The 20,742-nt window shown below is 36.0% G+C and overlaps 3 protein-coding genes across 3 annotated transcripts; all 3 read left to right on the top strand.

The window, feature by feature from the left end:
* The first annotated feature begins 1,657 nt into the window (after positions 1 to 1,657).
* LOC145617848 (putative aspartyl protease At4g16563) lies at positions 1,658 to 3,469 on the top strand. The gene has a single exon (XM_081672602.1). The coding sequence runs from the start codon at positions 1,805 to 1,807 to the stop codon at positions 3,203 to 3,205; it is 1,401 nt and encodes a 466-aa protein (XP_081528728.1). The 5' UTR covers positions 1,658 to 1,804; the 3' UTR covers positions 3,206 to 3,469.
* A 12,369-nt stretch (positions 3,470 to 15,838) lies between these two features.
* Positions 15,839 to 16,798, top strand: LOC145617107 (uncharacterized). Its single transcript, XM_081671795.1, has 2 exons — positions 15,839 to 16,535; positions 16,599 to 16,798. The coding sequence occupies exons 1-2, from the start codon at positions 15,839 to 15,841 to the stop codon at positions 16,796 to 16,798; spliced, it is 897 nt and encodes a 298-aa protein (XP_081527921.1).
* A 69-nt stretch (positions 16,799 to 16,867) lies between these two features.
* Positions 16,868 to 18,886, top strand: LOC145617106 (uncharacterized). Its single transcript, XM_081671794.1, has 2 exons — positions 16,868 to 17,401; positions 18,113 to 18,886. Exons 1-2 carry the CDS (start codon positions 16,868 to 16,870, stop codon positions 18,884 to 18,886), a joined length of 1,308 nt encoding a protein of 435 aa, XP_081527920.1.
* The last annotated feature ends 1,856 nt before the right edge of the window (positions 18,887 to 20,742 follow it).

The following is a 20,742-nucleotide window of genomic DNA, read 5'->3' as shown; positions in this document are numbered from 1 at the left end:
TCAAATCTAAGGGTTTGTTCACATTTTTACTGAACTGAGCTGAACTGAAGTGAACCGAACTGATTGGAGCTGAACTAAACTAAACTGATTGGAGCTAAACTGAACTGAACTGAGTAGAGCTGAAACGAATATTTTATGAGAGAAGGAAATTTGAAGCTGAACTGAACTGAACTGATTGGAACTGAACAGAACTAAAATTAAGCTGAAGTGAATATGCCCTAATTGACACATTGTTTATACATACTTGTACATAACTAGACTTCTCAGCTCCTCGATCACCATTCTTCTTTGACAAAGCAAGTACTCCGTAAAGATTATCCCTAATTTCATTTTAAAGTGAGAACGAACTAGATAGTCGTCGTGGTCACCGCAAATAACTTTATAAGTTACAAAACATGAAGTTTTTTTTTTTTTTTTTTAAAGTGAAGATTTTGTAAAGCTCTTTAAATTGGAGTGTAATTCATTGGTTATGAGCGTATTGCCCTATATGATAGTAGCGCTTGAGGCCAGGTGGCAATTAGCGTTTGGATCTTGGACCAAGTCATACACCACTTAGTAGTAGAAAAAGTGATCGATCCTAAAAATGTAATCAAATACACCCTAGATTCACAATTGAGTTGCTGAATGACATTAGATCAAATAAACATATTACTTAGTAAATATTTACACAAAATTATATCCTGAACCTAAAGTCTACTTTCTTAAATTGTTCTCTATCACAATGTAATTAACTAGGTCGTCTAATTTTATTCATTATAATTGTAAAAATTCAATGATTAGATGGATATGCAACCATAGAACATGGCAACATGCTAAAAGGTTAAAAGTCACAAAGATCTTCAAAAATCAAATTTAGACTACAATCATACATACTCATTTCCCCACGTTCACATGGCCTCCCTCTTAACCACACCTAATCTATTAGAACTATATGAATTATGAATAATATGATCATTTTAACCTAATATTCCTAGCAAACTTTCTCCCAATCAATTTTGTTATTGCGAAGTATGTATAAAAGTCATTACAGCTAATACCAACTAAAAAAATAAAGATGCAACCTAATAATTCTACTCGGGGCCAGACGTTACTCAAACGGCTACATTGACTCATCATTTTTACTATGCATGTTTACTTTTTAATTTATTTATTTATACTTTACTTTTTTTTTTTTTTTTTTTTTTTTTTTTTTTTTTGGAGATAGAATTAGGATTACCCTATTTTAAAACAAAAATGTAAATTACACTTATTTTTTGACATCACAAGCAACCAAATAAACATAATAAACAACTCCCACCTTTGTAATGACATGATTAAAGTCACCATCAAATCTAACCTTTAAAGTTTTATCAACCAAAACTTTCATAATAAAAGAACCAATCCCAAAAGGCTTTATCCATAATTGCACATGATTTAGTTATGAAACATTTTCCAAAATAGAATTAATTTATAAACACGACAAGATTAAACTCTTGCTTAGTACGGAATCCTTAATTATTATTGAACGTTCTATGTAATTTCAAAAAATAAATATACTATTCATTAATTCCACAAATCTCTCCCTAATTACTAACTTTCATGCAATCATACTCCACCGAAAATAATCGTTGATTTGTTTTGTCTTGGTCCCTCAACTTCTTATATTATGCAAACCAAACGTACACATAAAAACAAATCTCACTTCCCCACATTTCACAATTCACACCAAATATCATACACACAAACTTTTTACATACACTACTATAATAAAATCCTTATTAGTTTTCCTATTCTAAAAAACAAATACATCAACTACAATAAAACTATGGCCTCTCTTTTCCTCTGCTTTTTCCTCTGCCTTTCATCCCTAATCATCTTACCTTCTTCTTCAAGCACAATTAATCTCAATCTTTCTCCTATTCCTACACCAAAATCGTCGTCCAATCGATGGGATTTCACCTCCGACGTCGTTAAAACCGCCATCGAAAGAGCTCGACACCTCAAACACCCCCACAAAAGTAAAAATACTTCAACTAGTTCTCTACATGGAGCTACTAGCATACCTCTATATGCACGTAGCTACGGTGGCTACTCCGTTAGCCTCGCTTTCGGTACACCACCGCAGAGAATCCCGCTCATTTTCGACACCGGTAGCAGCCTCCTTTGGGTCCCTTGCACGTCAAGTTATGCTTGTGCTAATTGCACTTCCTCTAAAGTTGAACCTTTTCAGCCAAAGTTATCCTCCTCTACTCGTGTTATAGGGTGTCGAAACCCGAAATGTGGGTGGATCTTTAATGCTGATGAGGCAACACGGTGCGGACCGGGATGTGGCTCGAACTGCTCCCGGGGTTGTCCGAGCTATGTTCTTCAGTATGGTAAGGGTGCCACTAGTGGGGTTGCTATTATGGAGACGCTTGACTTGCCTGGCAAGCCGGTCCGTGACTTCCTCCTAGGTTGCTCCCTATTGTCGATACAACAACCGGCAGGGACCGGGATTGGCGGGTTCGGGAGAGCCCCTACATCTCTCCCGAGCCAGCTCAACCTCGGGAAGTTCTCTTACTGTCTTATACCTCATAAGTTTAATGACGGTTCAAGAAACAGTAAGCTGTATCTCGCAGGCAAAGGGGAAAAAATCCCCATTGCCCGCGAGGGTAAAGGAGGTGAAATTGAGTACACACCTTTTTATAAAAACCCTACTAAGGCCCCTTACAATGAGTACTACTATGTCAACTTAAGAAAAATTACCGTTGGTAAAAAACATGTTAGATTACCATACAAGTATCTTGTCCCCAGCCGCACTGGGGACGGGGGTACCATAGTTGACTCTGGGTCTACCCTTACTTTTATGGAGCAATCGTTGTTTGAGCCGCTCGTGAAAGAATTGGCTGCACAAATAACCCATTACAAGCGGGCACATGATGCGGAGGCCTTTTCGGGTTTCGGCCTTTGCTACGAAATTAAGGAAGCACAAAATGTATCGTTCCCGAAGCTCGTATTTCACTACAAGGGTGGAGCAAAGATGTTAATGCCAGTGGATAATTACTTCGCTTTTGTTAGTGATTTGGGTGTTTCGTGCTTAACTATTGTTACCGATACAAGCTTAGCTGGGCCAAGTGTGCACGTTGGGCCGGGTATAATTTTGGGTAATTATCAACAACAAAATTTCTATATTGAGTATGATTTGGAGAATCAAAGATTGGGTTTAAAGAAGCAAAAGTGTGTATAACAAATTAAAGTAGTCACCTTTAATTTTTCATTCCTTTTCTATTTGTAATCGATTGGGTTTTTTTTTTTTATTTTATTTTTTTTGGTTATGTAAATAAAGGAGGCGTCAAGGTTAGAGCTACATTGATTTATGTAGTATTCAAGTTGGTTCAAATTTATAAATTATGATTTTGTTCAAAGTCTCCAAAAATGAGAAATTATTTACATACATTAAGTGTGTGGTGTACTACATTCAGTTCATTATCCATAAATTACAATGTTGTCTATCATGTAATATTGCATAATGTGTATGGTACTGAATAAGAAATACTTTGTCGTATGCAGTTGCATATCTTGATCAAAAAATATTAGAAGCGTAGAGATTTGAATCTTCTATCTCTCGCTCAAAACTAATCACTATGTCCTAATATTTTATAAGTTATTTAAGATTATTTAAGTTCATTAACTAATTAATTACAATGATTTACCGGGTGTTGGGCTCCAAATGGCCACAGTGAAAGGTCCCCGTTTGGCCGTATGTAAAACTCTATCACAACTTCACAAGTCGCAATCTCTAAAAGTTTAAAATATCAATAGGAAACAAATACTCGTATATAATATATATTAATCCATAAATTAAAATCCAATTAGATTAAGATTTAAACCAGTTAACGTAATTGATGAATTATGTAAGTAGACGGACTTTGATCCCAACTCTTGACTTCTTAAGTACCACCAACCACCCCTTAAAATTTAAACCAGTTAACCTAGTTGATAATCCTGATGGTAATGGTAAGTTATTAGAAGTCTTTTTCTGTTTTGGAATGAATGGTCAAAAGTTTGATTACGTTAATAAGATAAACTTCAAATTTATCTTTAAAGTAAAAAATATAAATAAAAAAACAAGTTCGCGTCTTCATAAATAATTTAAATTTAGACTTATTATAGCCTTATAGGTGAGAATCAAGAAAAGATGAATTAATGTAAGTTACTAACTTTTTATTAACCCTCATGAAATATGTCCTTTTTTCTTTCAAAAAGACAATAAAATAGAAGCAAAAATCTAATTAAGGGATCCTCTCAGTCCAGATTAAATAAGCTATAAATGTGAACATGTTGGAATTAGCTTTCAATACGGATTGCATATTGATCCTCTCAATCCAGATTGATTGGGCTATAAGTGTCCATAGGCTTAATAGTCAATTGTGAACCCTGGTTCATCTGGAATAGCTGGACCATGGGCCCGTATACAATACAAACTTAATTTCTCGCGGCTCAAACACTCGAAATTTCTTCATTTTCTTTCTTTCCAAATTTTGCTCCAACGAAGATATTTTTTAAACAAAAAAAAATTGACAGAAAAATTTATTACTTTCATTTCCTCTTTCAATTGCTGAACTACTTATCTCTCTCCTCTGCAAATTGACGAATCGTCATGGAAGAAAAACAAGAAAAAAGGTGCAAAAAGGTAAATTAAATTTCTGAACAACCTAAAATTTTTTAGATTTCTTTGAATTTGATATAATCGTTATTTGATTTCCTTCGTAGTTATTATAATTTGTTAAATTGTTTAAATTGATGTAATTAATGTATAATTTCTTAACATTATTTACATTTTTTTTAGACACTTGAGAGATTCTTATACAAGTAGTGATGAAGACGAATTATTGAAGCCAATAATCTGATCGATTTCAAGGCGTGGTACATTGCGATTGTTCAGATATTTTTACTAAATGTCCAAAATTGCGATGTTCAAATTTTACAATTGTTCATATTTATTTTACTAAATGTTCAAAAGTATAGGTGAGGTACATTGCAATTGTTCAGATATTTTTACTAAATGTTCAAAATTTACGATATTCGGATTTTTTTCTACATGTTCAAAATTTGCAATCGTTCAGATTTTTTTTACTAAATGCTCAAAAGTATAGATGTGGTATATTGCGATTGTTCATATAATTTTACCAAATGTTCAAAAATTTTGATGTTCGGTTTTATTACTAGATGTTCAAAATTTGCAACCTTTCAGATTTTTTTACTAAATGTTCAAAAGTATAGGCGTGGTACATTGCGATTGCTCATATATTTTTTACTAAATGTTCAAAAATTTTGATGTTCAGTTCGGATTTTTTTTTACTAAATGTCCAAAAATTGCAATTATTCAGACTTTTTTACTAAATGTTCAAAAGTTTAGGCGTGGTACATTGTGATTATTCAAATATTTTACTAAATGTTCAAAATTTGTGATGTTCGGATTTTTTCACTAATTGAAATCGATCGAATTAACTTCAACAAATTCATTTGATATTAGAACAATGATTTCATCAAAACCAAAACATACAAACAAATTAATGTGAACAATCAAATTAATGAGAACAATAAAAACAATCAGTTAATCAATTGACGAATTGAAATCGATCCAATTAACTTCAACAAATTCAATTGATATTAAAATAATGATTTCATTCACAAACTCATTTCAAGATAAAAAAATAAACTAATATTGATCACAATGAATTCATAATAACTAACCTGGATTGATATTTTCGGGAATTTGAACTAGTTCCATCACGTTAAATGCAGAAAATTAATGGAAAAAATGAATGGGAAAACAATCAAAGAAGGAGGAGAGAGAAAATAAGAATTTGGAAAAAATGATTTAAAATCAAGAAAGAAATAAAAAGAAATTAGATTTAAAGAAAAAAAAAAGAAAGAAAGAAAGAAAGAGAGATTCTGTAGAAAAAAAGGAAAAATATTTAACAAAAAAAAAAAAAAACAAAAAAGAAAGAGAAGTAAAGATGGCGGGAAGAATCTCAAAGAAAAGAAAATGGAGTTGTGTTTCATTCACATAAAGTTGCGGTTTAGTAGGGGTCCAGCTATTTTAGATGGACTAGGTCCATAGAAGAATTTGCCCCATCGGCTTGTTGTTCAAGTAAGAGTAGTTGGGATCCGATAACATGTCATGTATTCGCTTTGTAATGTGATTGTCATAATAAAAAAATAAATTAGGAAATAAAATAGCAAAAGTAATCTTTTGAGTGTATATAAGCATAAAAAAAGAACGAAAGGTAGAGGCTTTTCCATAAGTTGCCTTTGCCCAATTGACCCTTACATAAACACGTTGAGTTAAAGCTTAGGAATGAATCATATAGAAACAAGGTTAGTGAAGCAATCAAATGACCCTATAAAATATCCTCTAGCATTTACCAAAGCTATACAAGTATGTACATGAAGGAATTTGAGAAATATTAAAGTTAACCTTCCATAAATACTAAATCGTTGAGTTGAATAACATATTAGTTTTGTTCTTTTTTAGTCGGCACGCTTATTATCTTATTAAAATATATCAAAAATGACATTTTATGTTAATAATTTTGTGATAGGTCAATAAGCATTTTATGTTAATCATTGACCAAGATCTTTGTCTAGATTTTGCAATTGGCCACCAATTTTCAGCCAAAATAATCACATGAGTGGCAAGTGACTTTGATTTTTCCCGTTTTCATTTCCAACGTAGCTTCTAACGATTATTCCACACCAACCAACCCTTTTCACCACCACCATCGCACAATCAAGTTGATCACAACCACACTGGTACCTATGCAAACACCTTATCTCTTTGCTCATATGCTCTATTTTATGATCTCCTCCTCCCTAAACACGCCACGCCTCTAGCCAAACGCCACCTCTCATCATTGTAACCCCTTATACCTGCAAACGCTTTTTCTTCCTTGCTTGCTCTCTCGCTCCCTTCTAGCTTCATTCTCTCGGTAGTCATTATGGTAGTCATAATGGAAAGAAGAAATAAAGAAAATAGAGGTATTTTATGATGGCACATGCTTTGAGCATGATAGTCAACATCGGAAAGTTGTGATCAATGACAAAAAGTGATGGTCAATGGCCAGAACTCTGTCAAAGTTACACTCAACGAATAGAAAAAATGTACTTTATTTTTTATTTTTTTTATTAAAAGATCTTTTCTAACAAAATCTAATATATATATATATATATATATATATATATATATATATATATATATATATATTTATATATATGGGAGTTTTTCCCCGAGTTTTTATAGAGCCACGTAGGATTTAATTTTCTTAGTGCTTAGGATTATAAATTTAAGTTGTATCCAATTAAATAAGAGATTATTAATTTATTTTACAATTAAATAAATCAAATGTCACGTAACCAAAATTGACGAATGAGATTTTAAAGTTTAAATCAATTAAATACAAAATATTATCTTTTGAGATTAAATTTAAGTTGTATCCAATTAAATAAGAGATTATTAATTTATTTTACAATTAAATAATTCAAATGTCACGTAAGCAAAATTGACGAATGAGATTTTAAAGTTTAAATCAATTAAATACAGAATATTATCTTTTGAGATTAGCAATTTTATCTAAATATATAAGAAATTTTAGCACATAAATACAAAAAAAAATTTATTTTAAAAAATTCAAACAAACGGTGCATCGCACGGGCTTCATCTAGTGACGAATATGAGGTTCATCTTTTTCACTTTTTATCATGTTGTCAACGAATAAATTAAGTAATTAACGCAAATCATTATCAATAAGTTAATACATTGAAAATATGCTTTGAAAAGATTACACATACATGATTGTTAGTTGGAAATAGCCCAAAAATTTGAAGATTACACATGACTATTTGTTGGAAATGGCCCAAAATATTTCATTAGGCCCAAAATATTTTTGCCAAACTTAATCACGAAACATCATGATATATATCTAAAAATCGTGTAGATTTTTGGAAATTAGTATGGAGCTTCTACAAATGTAAAGTAAAGAGGCAATTGATAATGAATGGAAGCTTCTATACTACATAGTACATATTATCTACACACATCTTGAAGACTTGACCACTTTGTTAATTAGCCAACTTAATTTCATCTAACTAGCCATTTCCACCACCGAACAGCAAGTGTATATAGGAGAAGATGGCTTCAATTTTAAGCATCTAAAAAAATTAAATACAAGCGTTTTACAGATCTACATATACACTCAATACCTTCATCTTTTTATTATTTACTTGTTTTTCTAAATTAAACCTCTTTTATGATTTATTTTCATAGAGTTTGAAAAGTTTATTTTACCACACACCCTTATAATTTAATAATTTAAGGTTCTTTTGTAATCTCATAATTTCATTATAGCGGAATCTTTTTATGATCTTGTGGATTTTTTTGAGGCTCAATAATTGAGAATCCCACATTAAGTACTATGACACTTATGTTGCTTAGCTTATTTTGCGTTTACCTCTGTTAATTTCTTAATTTAATTAACGTTTTCACTATATATTTATTCTAAAACAATTTTTTGTATATATAAATCACAAAAAATCAAGTATTAATTCACAATTAATAAAATATGAATTGCTAAATTTTGCCCCACGTTACCGTTTGCTGTCCCATATATATATGAAACAAATGTAGTAATAATAATAATAATAATAATAATAATAATAATAATAATAATAATAATAATAATAATAATAATAATAATAATATATATATATATATATAGATATATGACAATATTTAATATATATATATATGAAACAAATATATTTATATAAAACAAATTGGTCGAATTAACTTCAACAAATTCAATTGATATTGTAACAATGATTTCATCCACAAATTCATACCAAATTTAGAAAATTCATACAAATTAATGAGAACAATCAAATTAATGAGGACAATAAAAACAATCAAATAATCAATCATAATTGATTACGAATTGAAATCAATCATAATCGATTACGAATTGAAATCGATCAAATTAGCTTCTACAATTTCAATTGATATTAAAACTATGATTTCATCCACAAATTCATCTCATAATCAAAAAATAAATTAATATTGATCACAATACAAACCTGGATTGATATCTTTGAGAATTTGAACTAGTTCCATCAAGTTAAATGCATAATTTAAATGGAAAAATTATGTGGGAAAAAACATCATAGAACAGAGGAGAGAGAAAATAAGAATTTGAAAAAAAAATGAAGTAAAATCAAGAAAGAAATAAAAAAAAAAATTAGATTAAAAAAAAAAAAAAAGAGATGCACCGTGATTATGAAAGATAAGTAAAGATGACAGGAAGAGAAAGGAGAAGGAAGAAGAAGATGAAGAAAACAAGTGAAGATGGCAGGAAGAAGAAGAGAATGAAGCTGCATTTCATTCATATAAGGCTGAGTTTTAGTAAGGTTGTAGTTATTTTAGATGAAGTAGGGTCCATAGAAAAATTTGTAATTATTTTCAACACTAAAGTGAGTTTAATGACATATAGCCCGTAAAAAAAATGACATATAGCCTGTGCAATAAGCATGCTTGGCCCATGTCCAGTGGCCAGCTCTACATGCATCGGTTATTGTTGCCTTCAAGAAAAGGTGGGCTTCTTAATTTGTTGCTGGATCGAATCAGAGAGAAAACAAAAAAGCAGTTGGGCCTTTTTAGTCATTTCCTTGTGCTTGAAACTCTTTGGGCTTTTAACTTACGATGCAAAAAAATTAAGTTGTGTAGTTGGGATTCTAATACTTCGTTATGAGCTTGGGTAAAAGGTAAATACAAGTTGATTTTCATGATAAATACCTAATGGTAAAATCGTTAATAAATGTACATGTTTTTTTTTTGTTTTTTTTTATAGTTTATGAGTAAAATTGATATTTGAAAACTTGAAGTAGCAATTTTGTTTATGATACTGATAGATTATGTTAATAATCTATTGTAATTATCTTGTGAATATTTTATGTATATCTTTCCTTAGTTAGCTTTAGTCTAACCTAGTATCCTTGATGTATATATACTCACTTTACAGTAATGAGAAGGCACGGGAAATATTCTCATATTCTCTCATGGTATCACGAGTCTAGGTTTTTCAATCCGAAACCCTAACTCTCTTCCGCTCATCTCTTCTTCTTCTTTTTCTTCTTCAATGGCCGATTCTAGCAAGCTCCATCCGGCCACTCTTGTTAACAACATCAAGACATGTATTCCGGTCACGCTGGATTACAAGGGATCGCAATACAACCTCTGAAAAACCCTTTTTCAACTTCACTGCCGCGCCAATTTGGTAATTGATTTTATCATCCCTCCTTCGGTTGATCCCTCTGCCAAGAAACCCGACCCTACTGCTGCTGATTTGGCTTTCTTGCAACGCCCTGATGACATTGTCCGTCAATGGATATATGGGACAATATCCATTGACTTACTCAACACCATTGCCGACCCCGATGACAAGGCTGTCGACGCATGGAAACGTTTGGAAAATTTCTTTCTAAACAATAAGTCTGCTCGTGCTCTTACCCTTGATGCGCAATTCACAAACACCAAACTTGACCAATTTGATGGTGTTAAATCATATTGCTCACATCTGAAAACCCTTGCGAATAGTCTGAGGAACGTAGGAGATACGGTATCTGATCATCGAATGGCTCTACAATTATTGAAGGGGCTCACGGATGAATACAAGCCTTTCTGTACCTCAGTTCGTCATATCGACCCGCTGCCTTCTTTTGAAGCCTTGCGCTCCATGCTCGAATTGGAGGAGCAGGGCAATGCTTCTGACATTCCAGATTCCGGTGAGGAGGCTCTCCTTTCTCAAGCCTCGCCATCAGCATCTTTTCCGCAACATGGGAGAGGTAATTCCGCGGCTGATTCTGCTCGTGGAGGTGCACAACCCGCTCGCGGTGGTCGGAAAAAGAAGGGGAAGGGTGGTAAGAAGAGCAGCGCCGGCTCCGGTGGCCAGAGTAACTAGTCCCAGCAGCCAACACCGGCTCAACCCTCTGCCCAGCAGCAGCACTCAGGTCAGTAGGGGTGGATTTATCCCCCCCTGGGCATATTCGAATCAACCCAATTGGGCTACCCCTCCTTGTCCATACCCTTCTCAAGGCCAAGGCCCAATGCACTGGGGTGGACGGCCTCAACAACAGCAGCCCGGTCTTCTAGGTGCTCGCCCACAGCAAGCTTATTTTATGTCTTGCCCTCCTTCTTCCTCCTCGGGTTATGTGCCAACTAACATCGAGCAAGCAATGCATACAATGTCACTTGCTGACCCGAATTATTATATGGATACCGGAGCTACATCACACATGACGAACTCTCAAGGTAACTTGTCGTCATATTCTCATTTGAGCAAAAATAATAATAATACTATTATTGTTGGTGATGGTAGCAAAATTCCAATACATGGTTATGGTCACAAATCCTTAAATCCAAACACACTTCAACTCAAAAATGTCCTTCACGTGCCTAAACTTGTCAAAAATCTAATTTCTGTTCGAAAATTCACTATTGATAATCATGTGTCAATTGAATTTGATCCTTTTGGGTTTTCCGTGAAGGACTTGCAGACGGGGAGTAAAATAGTGAGATGTAATAGCAGTGGCGATCTTTATCCCTTCTTCACAGGTCGTCAAGTCTTTTCAAATTCCATTCCGTCAGCTTTTGCAGTTGTCTCTCCTAGTGTGTGGCATTCCCATTTAGGTCATTCGGGAAATGCAATTCTTAGTTCTTTGTGTAGTAGCAATCTCATAAATTGTAATAAGGCTTCTAAGCACATTTGTCATTCTTGTCCTTTGGGAAATTAATGAAATTGCCTTTTTATGATTCAATGTCTCATACTACTATGCCCTTTGATATTGTTCACAGTGATTTATGGACATCTCCAATTGTTAGCTCTCTTGGTCTCAAATATTATGTTCTTTTCCTTGATAATTACACGAATTTTCTATGGACTTTTCCTATCTCTTCCAAGTCTCAAGTTTATGACTTATTTATTCGTGTTCGAACATATATTAAGACTCAATTTGAGAGGGAAATTAAGGCTTTCCAATGTGACAATGGAACGGAATTTACCAAAACTCCTTTTCAAAAATTTTGTGAACAAAATGGCATGCATGACTTTTCGCTTCTCTTGTCCATAAGAAAAATTAAAACGATCAATAACATTGTTTGAACTCTTCTATGTCATGCTTCCATGCCACCTTCTTTTTGGCATCATGCTCTTGAAATGGCTACCTATCTCCACAACATCTTACCGACAAAAATTCTAGACTACAATTCGCCCACTCAAATTCTCTATCAAAAACTTCCCGACTACTCTCATCTTAGGGTGTTTGGTTGTCTATGTTATCCCTCTTTCCGTCCTCTAAAATTCACAAACTTCAAGCTCGTAGTAGTCCTTGTGTTTTTCTAGGATATCCTTCCAATCATCGAGGGTATAAATGTTTTGATATGTCGAGTCGGAAAATTATTATAGCTAGACATGTATGGTTTGATAAGTCGGTTTTCCCTTTTTCAAAAGTTCATACTCCCGAGCCTCATACTTATGATTTTTTGGGTAGTGACTTGCACATCCTTGACAACCCCATATGGCGTCAAGCTCTCACTCAACCCACGCTTACTCACCCCGAGCAGCCTCCCTTCCAGTCTACTCCGCGGGTGGGTCGCGGTGCAAGTGCACAGCCCGCACCCAACCCGCGGACTACCCTGTCTCCCTCCTCTCAGCAGCCTTTGGATGATCTCTCTCAGTCTACTCCGCGGTTGGGTCGCGGTGCAAGTGCACATCCCGCACCCAGCCCGCGGACTACTCTGCCTTCCCCATCTCAGCAGCTCACGCTGCCTCCTACTCCCCTCTCGCATCCCCCCTCTTCCCATCAAGCTAGCAGCAGCCCCCCCCCCCCAGCACTCGGCAGCGTGACTATATGTCACCAACTGCCAGCCCCGCCGGGTTAAACGCGGGTGCTGGCGCCGGGGGTGCTCAGCTTGATGGGGCTTCCCCTCCTCAAACACATTCTTTCCCTCCACCTCCTCACCTCGATTCCCATCCTCATCCCATGGTCACTCGTAGTCGCCATGGGATAGTCAAATCGAATCCTAAATACCAACACTCCTTACATACTTCTACCTCCATATCACCCATTCCAAAAAATCCGGTCCATGCTCTTCGTGACCATAATTGGAAAATTGCTATGCAGGAGGAATATGATGCTCTTATTGACAATGGCACTTGGAAATTGGTTCCGCGACCGCCGCATGTGAACATAATTCGGTCTTTGTGGATTTTTCGGCATAAGACTAAGTCTGATGGGTCTTTTGAGCGACATAAAGCTCGTCTTGTTGGTGATGGTAAGACTAAACGGGAAGGGATTGATTGTGATGAGACTTTTAGCCCGGTTGTTAAACCGGCTACTATTCGGGTGGTTCTTAGCATTGCTTTGGCTAAGTCTTGGCATATTCATCAATTGGATGTAAAAAATGCTTTCTTACATGGTAATTTGAATGAAACGGTTTACATGTATCAACCTATGGGATTCAAAGATCCCGATAAACCTGATCATGTATGTTTATTGGAGAAGTCACTGGATGGTCTGAAACAGGCACCCCGTGCATGGTACAAACGTTTTGCATATTTTGTGGCTACTATTGGCTTTGCTAATAGCAAATTCGATACTTCATTGTTCATCTATCGCCATGGTAATGATGCTTATCTACTTCTATATGTTGATGATAATGTGCTTACTGCTTCATCGGAGTCTCTCCGACGACATATTATTTCTAAGCTCAGCTCTGAATTTGCAATGAAGGATTTGGGTCCTCTGAGTTATTTTTTTTTGGGTATTGCTGTTACTAGAGGTAAAAATGGTTTGTTTTTATCTCAAAAGAAGTATGCGAAGGAAATTTTGGAAAAAGCAGGAATGGCAAATTGCAAGTCGTCATCTACTCCTGTTGACACCAATGGCAAATTGAGCACACAGGAGGGTGCTCTATATGACGATCCTACTTCTTATCGGCGCCTCTGTGGTGCTTTGCAGTACTTGACATTCACTCGACCAGATATCTCTTATGCAGTTCAGTAAGTTTGCTTATTTATGCACTCAACCTGTGTTGAGCACATGGATGCGTTGAAACGTATCCTCCGATATATTCGAGGTACGACAGACTTTGGTTTACAACTGCATAAATCTCCTTTGTCTTCTCTTGTGTCATACACGGATGCAGATTGGGGCGGGTGTCCGGAAACTCGTCATTCTACATTGGGGTATTGTGTGTACCTTGGTGATAATCTCATCTCTTGGTCTTCAAAACGCCAACCCACTTTGTCTAAATCCAGTTGCGAAGCAGAGTACAGAGGGGTTGCAAATGTGGTTTCTGAATCCTGCTGGATTCGCAATTTGTTGCTCGAGCTATTTCTTCCTATTTCGAAAGCAACAATGGTTTATTGTGACAATGTTAGTGCGATTTATCTCTCTAGTAATCCGGTTCAACATCAGCGCACTAAACACATTGAGATGGACATCCACTTTGTTCGTGAGAAGGTTCAACGCGGCGAAGTTCGTGTCCTACATGTTCCATCTCGATACCAGATTGCGAACATTTTCACAAAAGGTCTGCCTAAGGTTTTATTTGATGATTTTCGGGACAGTCTCAACGTTCGTAGTCCTACCGTTTCGACTGCGGGGGTGTGATAGATTATGTTAATAATCTATTGTAATTATCTTGTGAATATTTTATGTATATCTTTCCTTAATTAGCTTTAGCCTAACCTAGTATCCTTGATGTATATATACTCACTTTACAGTAATGAGAAGGCACGGCAAATATTCTCATATTCTCTCAGATACTACAATTTTACCCCGTAGATAAATCTTAATCGCCTATCAAAAAGATCAATGGGGCTCTCTCTGGGTAAAGAAAATTATGAATCTATTTGTTTACCAAAACTAATATGAATGAAAACTCCTCTTTTATTTTATTTATTTATTTATTATTTTTTTTTACAGGAATGAAAAATCCTCATTACAATTAAGTAAATCCAAACTTTTATGAAAAAAAAAAAATAGAAAACAAATGAATAGAAATTACAAACTTAGGGCTTGTTTGGCATTGTTTTTTGTTTTCAATTTCCAGTTTTTTTGAAAACAAAAAACCAAAAACAAGAAACAAGAAAAAGGTATTTCCACTTTTCTGTTGTCAGTTTTCATAATTATCATGGTTTTAATAAGTTTGACTAATTTTTGATTAATTATGTGACATATATCATATGATTTTAAAAAACAGAAAACCACAATGATGTCAAACGAACCCTTAGCAAACAATTAAATTTTGTATTTTATAGAGTGTTTTCTTCTATTAAACTTAACTTATTAGACTTAATTAAACCAAATAAGTCGTGTTTTTCATTTTATTTTTACATTTGATTATTTTTTATCAACTTTGAAACATATAATTATCCTTGATATTGTTTAAAGGTGAACAAAATACACCTTGAAATATTCATAACAATACCTTAGCTTGAGATTGGGAGAAGAAAGCTCTAGCTTTGTACGGGTAATAATTTTGGATAAGTACATCAAGACTCGAAGGGCCTAGTAATGAAATAAACAAAAATATTACGATATATTTAGGAAATATTTAGATTTGGAAAATATATTTTATCTTCTAGATATTTAGTTTCCATAGTTATCATATTTAGCTATCATGTTTCCTAGTTTGATACGACTAAGGAATCATGCTGCCTTGTTCTATTTAATGGCTTTGCCATGTGTTAATAAGAATTAAGCCAAAGCTTTATCACAATTTTACATGGTACCAGGCCAAAGTTTCTAACAACCAATTTCAATGGCAGGTGATGATGTTCCAGCGCCACCCCCACCCCCTCCACCGACCGAAATTAAACCCAATTCCCCTTATTATCTTGGTTCTCAAGACCGACCGGGAGACTTCATTACACCAACTCGATTAACCTCTGATAATTATGATAGCTGGGCTGCTGACATTCAAACCGCTCTCGAAGCTCGCTGCAAATTTGATTTCTTGGATGGAACAATCCTTGCTCCATCACCACCGTGCACCAAGTCTGATTGGATGGCCATTAATGCTATGCTAATATCATGGATATCAAACACAATTACTCCCGAAATACGGTCCTCTTTGTCGAAATTTAGAGAAGCAAAACCGTTTTGGGATCACTTGAAACAGAGGTTCGCTCAAACCAATGGACCTCGAATTCAACAATTACGGTCTTCGATAGCCAAGTGTGAACAAACAAAGACCATGTCTGTTTCCGTTTATTATGGTCAATTACACTCCTTGTGGCAAGAATTGGATCATCATGAGCCATTAATTTCCTGCTCAATTTCTGGTTGTCCTTGTGGTCGTTTACATGAAGAACGAAGAGCCCAAGCAAAATTACATGACTTTTTAATGGGGTTATATCCAGATTTTCACTCATCCCTACGCACACAAATTTTGTCACAAGACCCTCTTCCAAGTCTTGACAGAGCATATCAGTTAGTGTCTCAAGATGAACGGGTTCGTTTGTCGAAATAGGAGATTGATTCCGCACCCACTGAGGCAGCTGGGTTTGCTGTGCGTACAGGTTCTGATGAGGCAGCAGGTGTGACTCGTGGTAGGGGACGAACCTATGACAAACCCGTATGTAATAAGTGTCGCAGAATAGGACACGAAACCTCTGGTTGTTGGGCAGATATTGTGTGTGGGCATTGTAAGAAAAAAGGGCATCCGGAGAGTCATTGTTTTGAGCTTGTGGGAAGACCCGAAAATAGAAAGCCGGGGTAGGGACGAGGACAGGTTCGTGCTAATGCGGCTGCCAGTTCGACTCCTTCCTCTAATTCGGCTATTTCGGCCATGGGCCATTTATTTACACCGGAACAATGGAAGGCTATTGCGGGAGTTGTTGGTAACTCTAAGATTCCAGAAAATAGATTGACCGGTAAGTTTGATGCCTCTTCTTGGATTATCGACACCGGCACAACTCATCATGTAACTGGAGATAATTCATGGCTATTTGACACCCAACAATTTGAATGCCCTGTTGGGTTGCCGAATGGTGCAAAAGTTGTAGCAACTTTGATGGGATCCGTTCGTTTGTCGGATAAAATAACTCTCACCGGAGTTCTTTATGTTCCAAACTTGAATTGCAATTTACTCTCTGTCTCTCAACTTAATGATGATTTACACACTATTGTCCAATTTGATTCTAATGTTTGTGCTATACAGGACCAAACGAGGGAGCTGATTGGAACGGGAACTAGGAGAGATGGACTATATTATTTTAGCAAACCGAAATTTGTGTCAAGTGTTGAGGCTACATCAAATTTGGAGTTATGGCATCGTCGGCTCAGGCATCCTTCCGAAAAAGTAGTTAAGTTAATTCCTCATGTTAGTAGTAGTAAAGAACATTTAAATAACGGTTGTGAAGTATGTATGTATGTTAAGCATCCGAGAGATAAATTTCCTTTAAGTGAAAATAAAGCTTCTAGAATATTTGAGAAAATTCATTGTGATTTGTGGGGTCCATATCGACATGTTTCATCGTGTGGAGCTCGTTATTTTTTGACCATTGTTGATGATTTCTCAAGAGCGGTTTGGGTTTATTTGTTAGTTGATAAATTGGAAGTCTTTCAAATGTTTGTGGCTTTTGTTGCTATGGTTGATCGACAATTCTCCCAAACTATTTAAGTGGTTCAAAGTGATAATGGAACCGAGTTTAATTGTTTACTTGACTATTTTCGAGCCACTGGAATTTTGTTTCACAGTTCATGTGTGGGGACCCCTCAACAAAATGGGCGGGTAGAGAGGAAGCATAAACATATTTTGAATGTAAGTAGAGCTTTGCGGTTTCAAGCAAAATTGCCCATTTATTTTTGGGGGGAATATGTTCTCACTGCTGCTCACTCGATTAATCGCACCCCAACCCCCCTTTTGCAAAACAAAACACCTTTTGAAATTCTGTTCAATAAGCCCCCTTTGTTTGATGCTATTCGAACCTTTGGTTGCTTATGTTTTGCCCATAATAAAAAAACCAAGGGAGATAAATTTGCTAGTCGTAGTCGAAAGTGTGCCTTTATGGGTTATCCGTTTGGTATAAAGGGATGGAGATTGTTTGACTTGAATACAAAAGAATTTTTTGTTTCACGAGATGTGAAATTTGTTGAAGAGGTTTTTCCGTTTGGGAGTCCGGAGGTTGTGAATATCTCTAACACCGAATATGTTGAGCAAAATATTCATGAGGATTTTGCAGAAATAGTTTTGGAGGAAGATGAGCAACTAGCCCAATCCACTTGCCCAAATATTCCAATTGGGCCGCTGCCAGACCAGCCCACCACGCCTTCTATTGAGGGTGCTGGTTTTCCAGCAACAACTGGGCCTCCTTTTCAGCCCAAAATTTCTCTTGAGCATCAAATTAATGATGGGCTAGTTTCTAATGAATTCCTAGCCACGCCTTCTGTTGTGGACGACTCTAATGAGCAACAAATGGGTCGAGGACATAGACAAAAATTTCAAAACGTTTTGCATCGTGATTATGTGACACATACGGTTTTTGCTAATAGTCCATCTTCTTCCTCCTCCAATCTCTCCTCAGGTACTCCTTATCCATTAGCACATTACATAAATTGTGACAATTTTTCTATCAATTATCAGAAATTTCTTGCATCTATTATCAAGGGTAAAGACCCAAAATCTTTCAAGGAGGCAATGAAACATGACGAATGGCGTAAATCTATGAAAGAAGAAATTCGGGCTCTAGAGGATAATGGTACATGGACTTTGGAACACCTTCCTCCTGGGAAACGTGCTCTTGGTAGTCAATGGGTCTATAAGACCAAATATTTGTCTAATGGTGATATTGAGAGACTCAAATAAAGATTAGTGGTGTTCGGTAATCATCAACAAGCTGGAATTGATTATGATGAGACTTTTGCTCCGGTTGCCAAGATGACTACCGTTCGTGCCTTTCTTGCAATAGCAGCTTGTAAAAATTGGGAGCTACATCAAATGGATGTTCATAATGCTTTTCTTCATGGTGACCTAACTGAAGAGGTTTACATGAAGCTTCCTCCCGGGTTTGAAAGCCCGGATCCTTCTTTGGTATGCAGGTTGCGCAAGTCATTATATGGCTTGAAACAAGCTCCTAGATGTTGGTATGCAAAATTGACATCGGCCTTGAAACAGTATGGTTTTAAGCAATCTTATTCAGATTATTCTTTATTCACATACACTAATGGCAAAACTCAAATAAATGTCTTAGTTTATGTGGATGATCTTGTTATTTCTGGGAATGATTCCGCTGCACTTAAGGTTTTCAAGGCATATCTTAGCGATTGCTTCAAAATGAAGGATCTCGGTCCTCTTAAGTATTTTTTGGGCATTGAGGTGGCTCGTAGTTCGTCCGGATTGTTTTTGTGTCAACAGAAGTATACTTTGGATATTATCTCTGAAACAGGTTTATTAAGAGCAAAGCCAAGTGGGATTCCTATGGAACAAAATCACAGACTCGCCCATGCTAGCGGTGATTTTCTGCAGAGTCCCGAAACTTATCGTCGTCTTGTGGGACGGCTCATATATCTCGCGGTCACACGACCGGATCTTGCCTACTCGGTCCATATTTTATCACAGTTCATGCATGAGCCACGTATAGAGCATTGGGAGGCGGCTTTGAGGGTAGTTCGTTATCTCAAAGGTTCTCCCAGCCAAGGCATATTATTGCGTTCAGACAGTGAACTCACTTTAGAAGGATGGTGTGACTCAGATTGGGCGGCTTGTCCTCTAACTCATCGCTCATTGACAGGATGGCTAGTGTTTCTGGGAAAATCACCGATTTCTTGGAAAACTAAAAAGCAACCAACAGTATCTACTTCTTCTGCAGAGGCAAAATACAGGTGCATGAATGGAGCAACTTGTGAATTGAAGTGGCTCAAGGGTTTATTGTTGAGTTTGGGTGTGCAACACCCTAACGCTATTAGATTGTTCTGTGATAGTGAGTCAGCATTACATATTGCGAGGAACCCTGTGTTTCATGAGCGTACGAAACACATAGAGGTTGATTGTCATTTTGTTCGTGATGCGATCAAAGAAGGTTTGATTTCTCCGTCACATGTGTATACTAAAGATCAATTGGCGGATATTTTCACTAAAGCTCTCGGCAAGGCTCAGTTTGACTATCTTCTTTCCAAGTTGGGCACTCATGATCCTCATGCTCCAACTTGAGGGGGGGTATTACGATATATTTAGGAAATATTTAGATTTGGAAAATATATTTTATCTTCTAGATATTTAGTTTCCATAGTTATCATATTTAGCTATCATGTTTCCTAGTTTGATACGACTAAGGAATCATGCTGCCTTGTTCTATTTAATGGCTTTGCCATGTGTTAATGAGAATTAAGCCAAAGCTTTATCACAATTTTACAAAAAATCAATTTGTATTGTATACGAGTGTTACTCCCTCAAAACTTTAATTACCAACTGACTTGGGTGACATCGATGATCTTTTAGACAATCAGCGAAACCTACAACTTCGAAAGCCATTAAGGTTTTCTAGAATTCTAGTCTTCTATCGTTGGGTTTGAGAAGTGTAGAGAATGGTTAAAGAAAGCTAAGGGGGTGTATAGCTTTGGTGTTATGCTATAGATTGTTTGCTTGGCGAATTGGCTAGCAAATCATCAAGGCAATTAATCAGAACAACGAGATCGAGTTGATTCAAGTCCCTCCACTACCGT

The sequence above is a fragment of the Chenopodium album genome, chromosome 26 (genome assembly GCF_948465745.1).
Source record: "Chenopodium album chromosome 26, dcCheAlbu1.1, whole genome shotgun sequence".
Taxonomy (NCBI): Eukaryota; Viridiplantae; Streptophyta; class Magnoliopsida; order Caryophyllales; family Amaranthaceae; genus Chenopodium; species Chenopodium album.
Note: the sequence above shows the minus strand (reverse complement) of the source record. Positions and strands in the feature narration are given on the sequence as shown.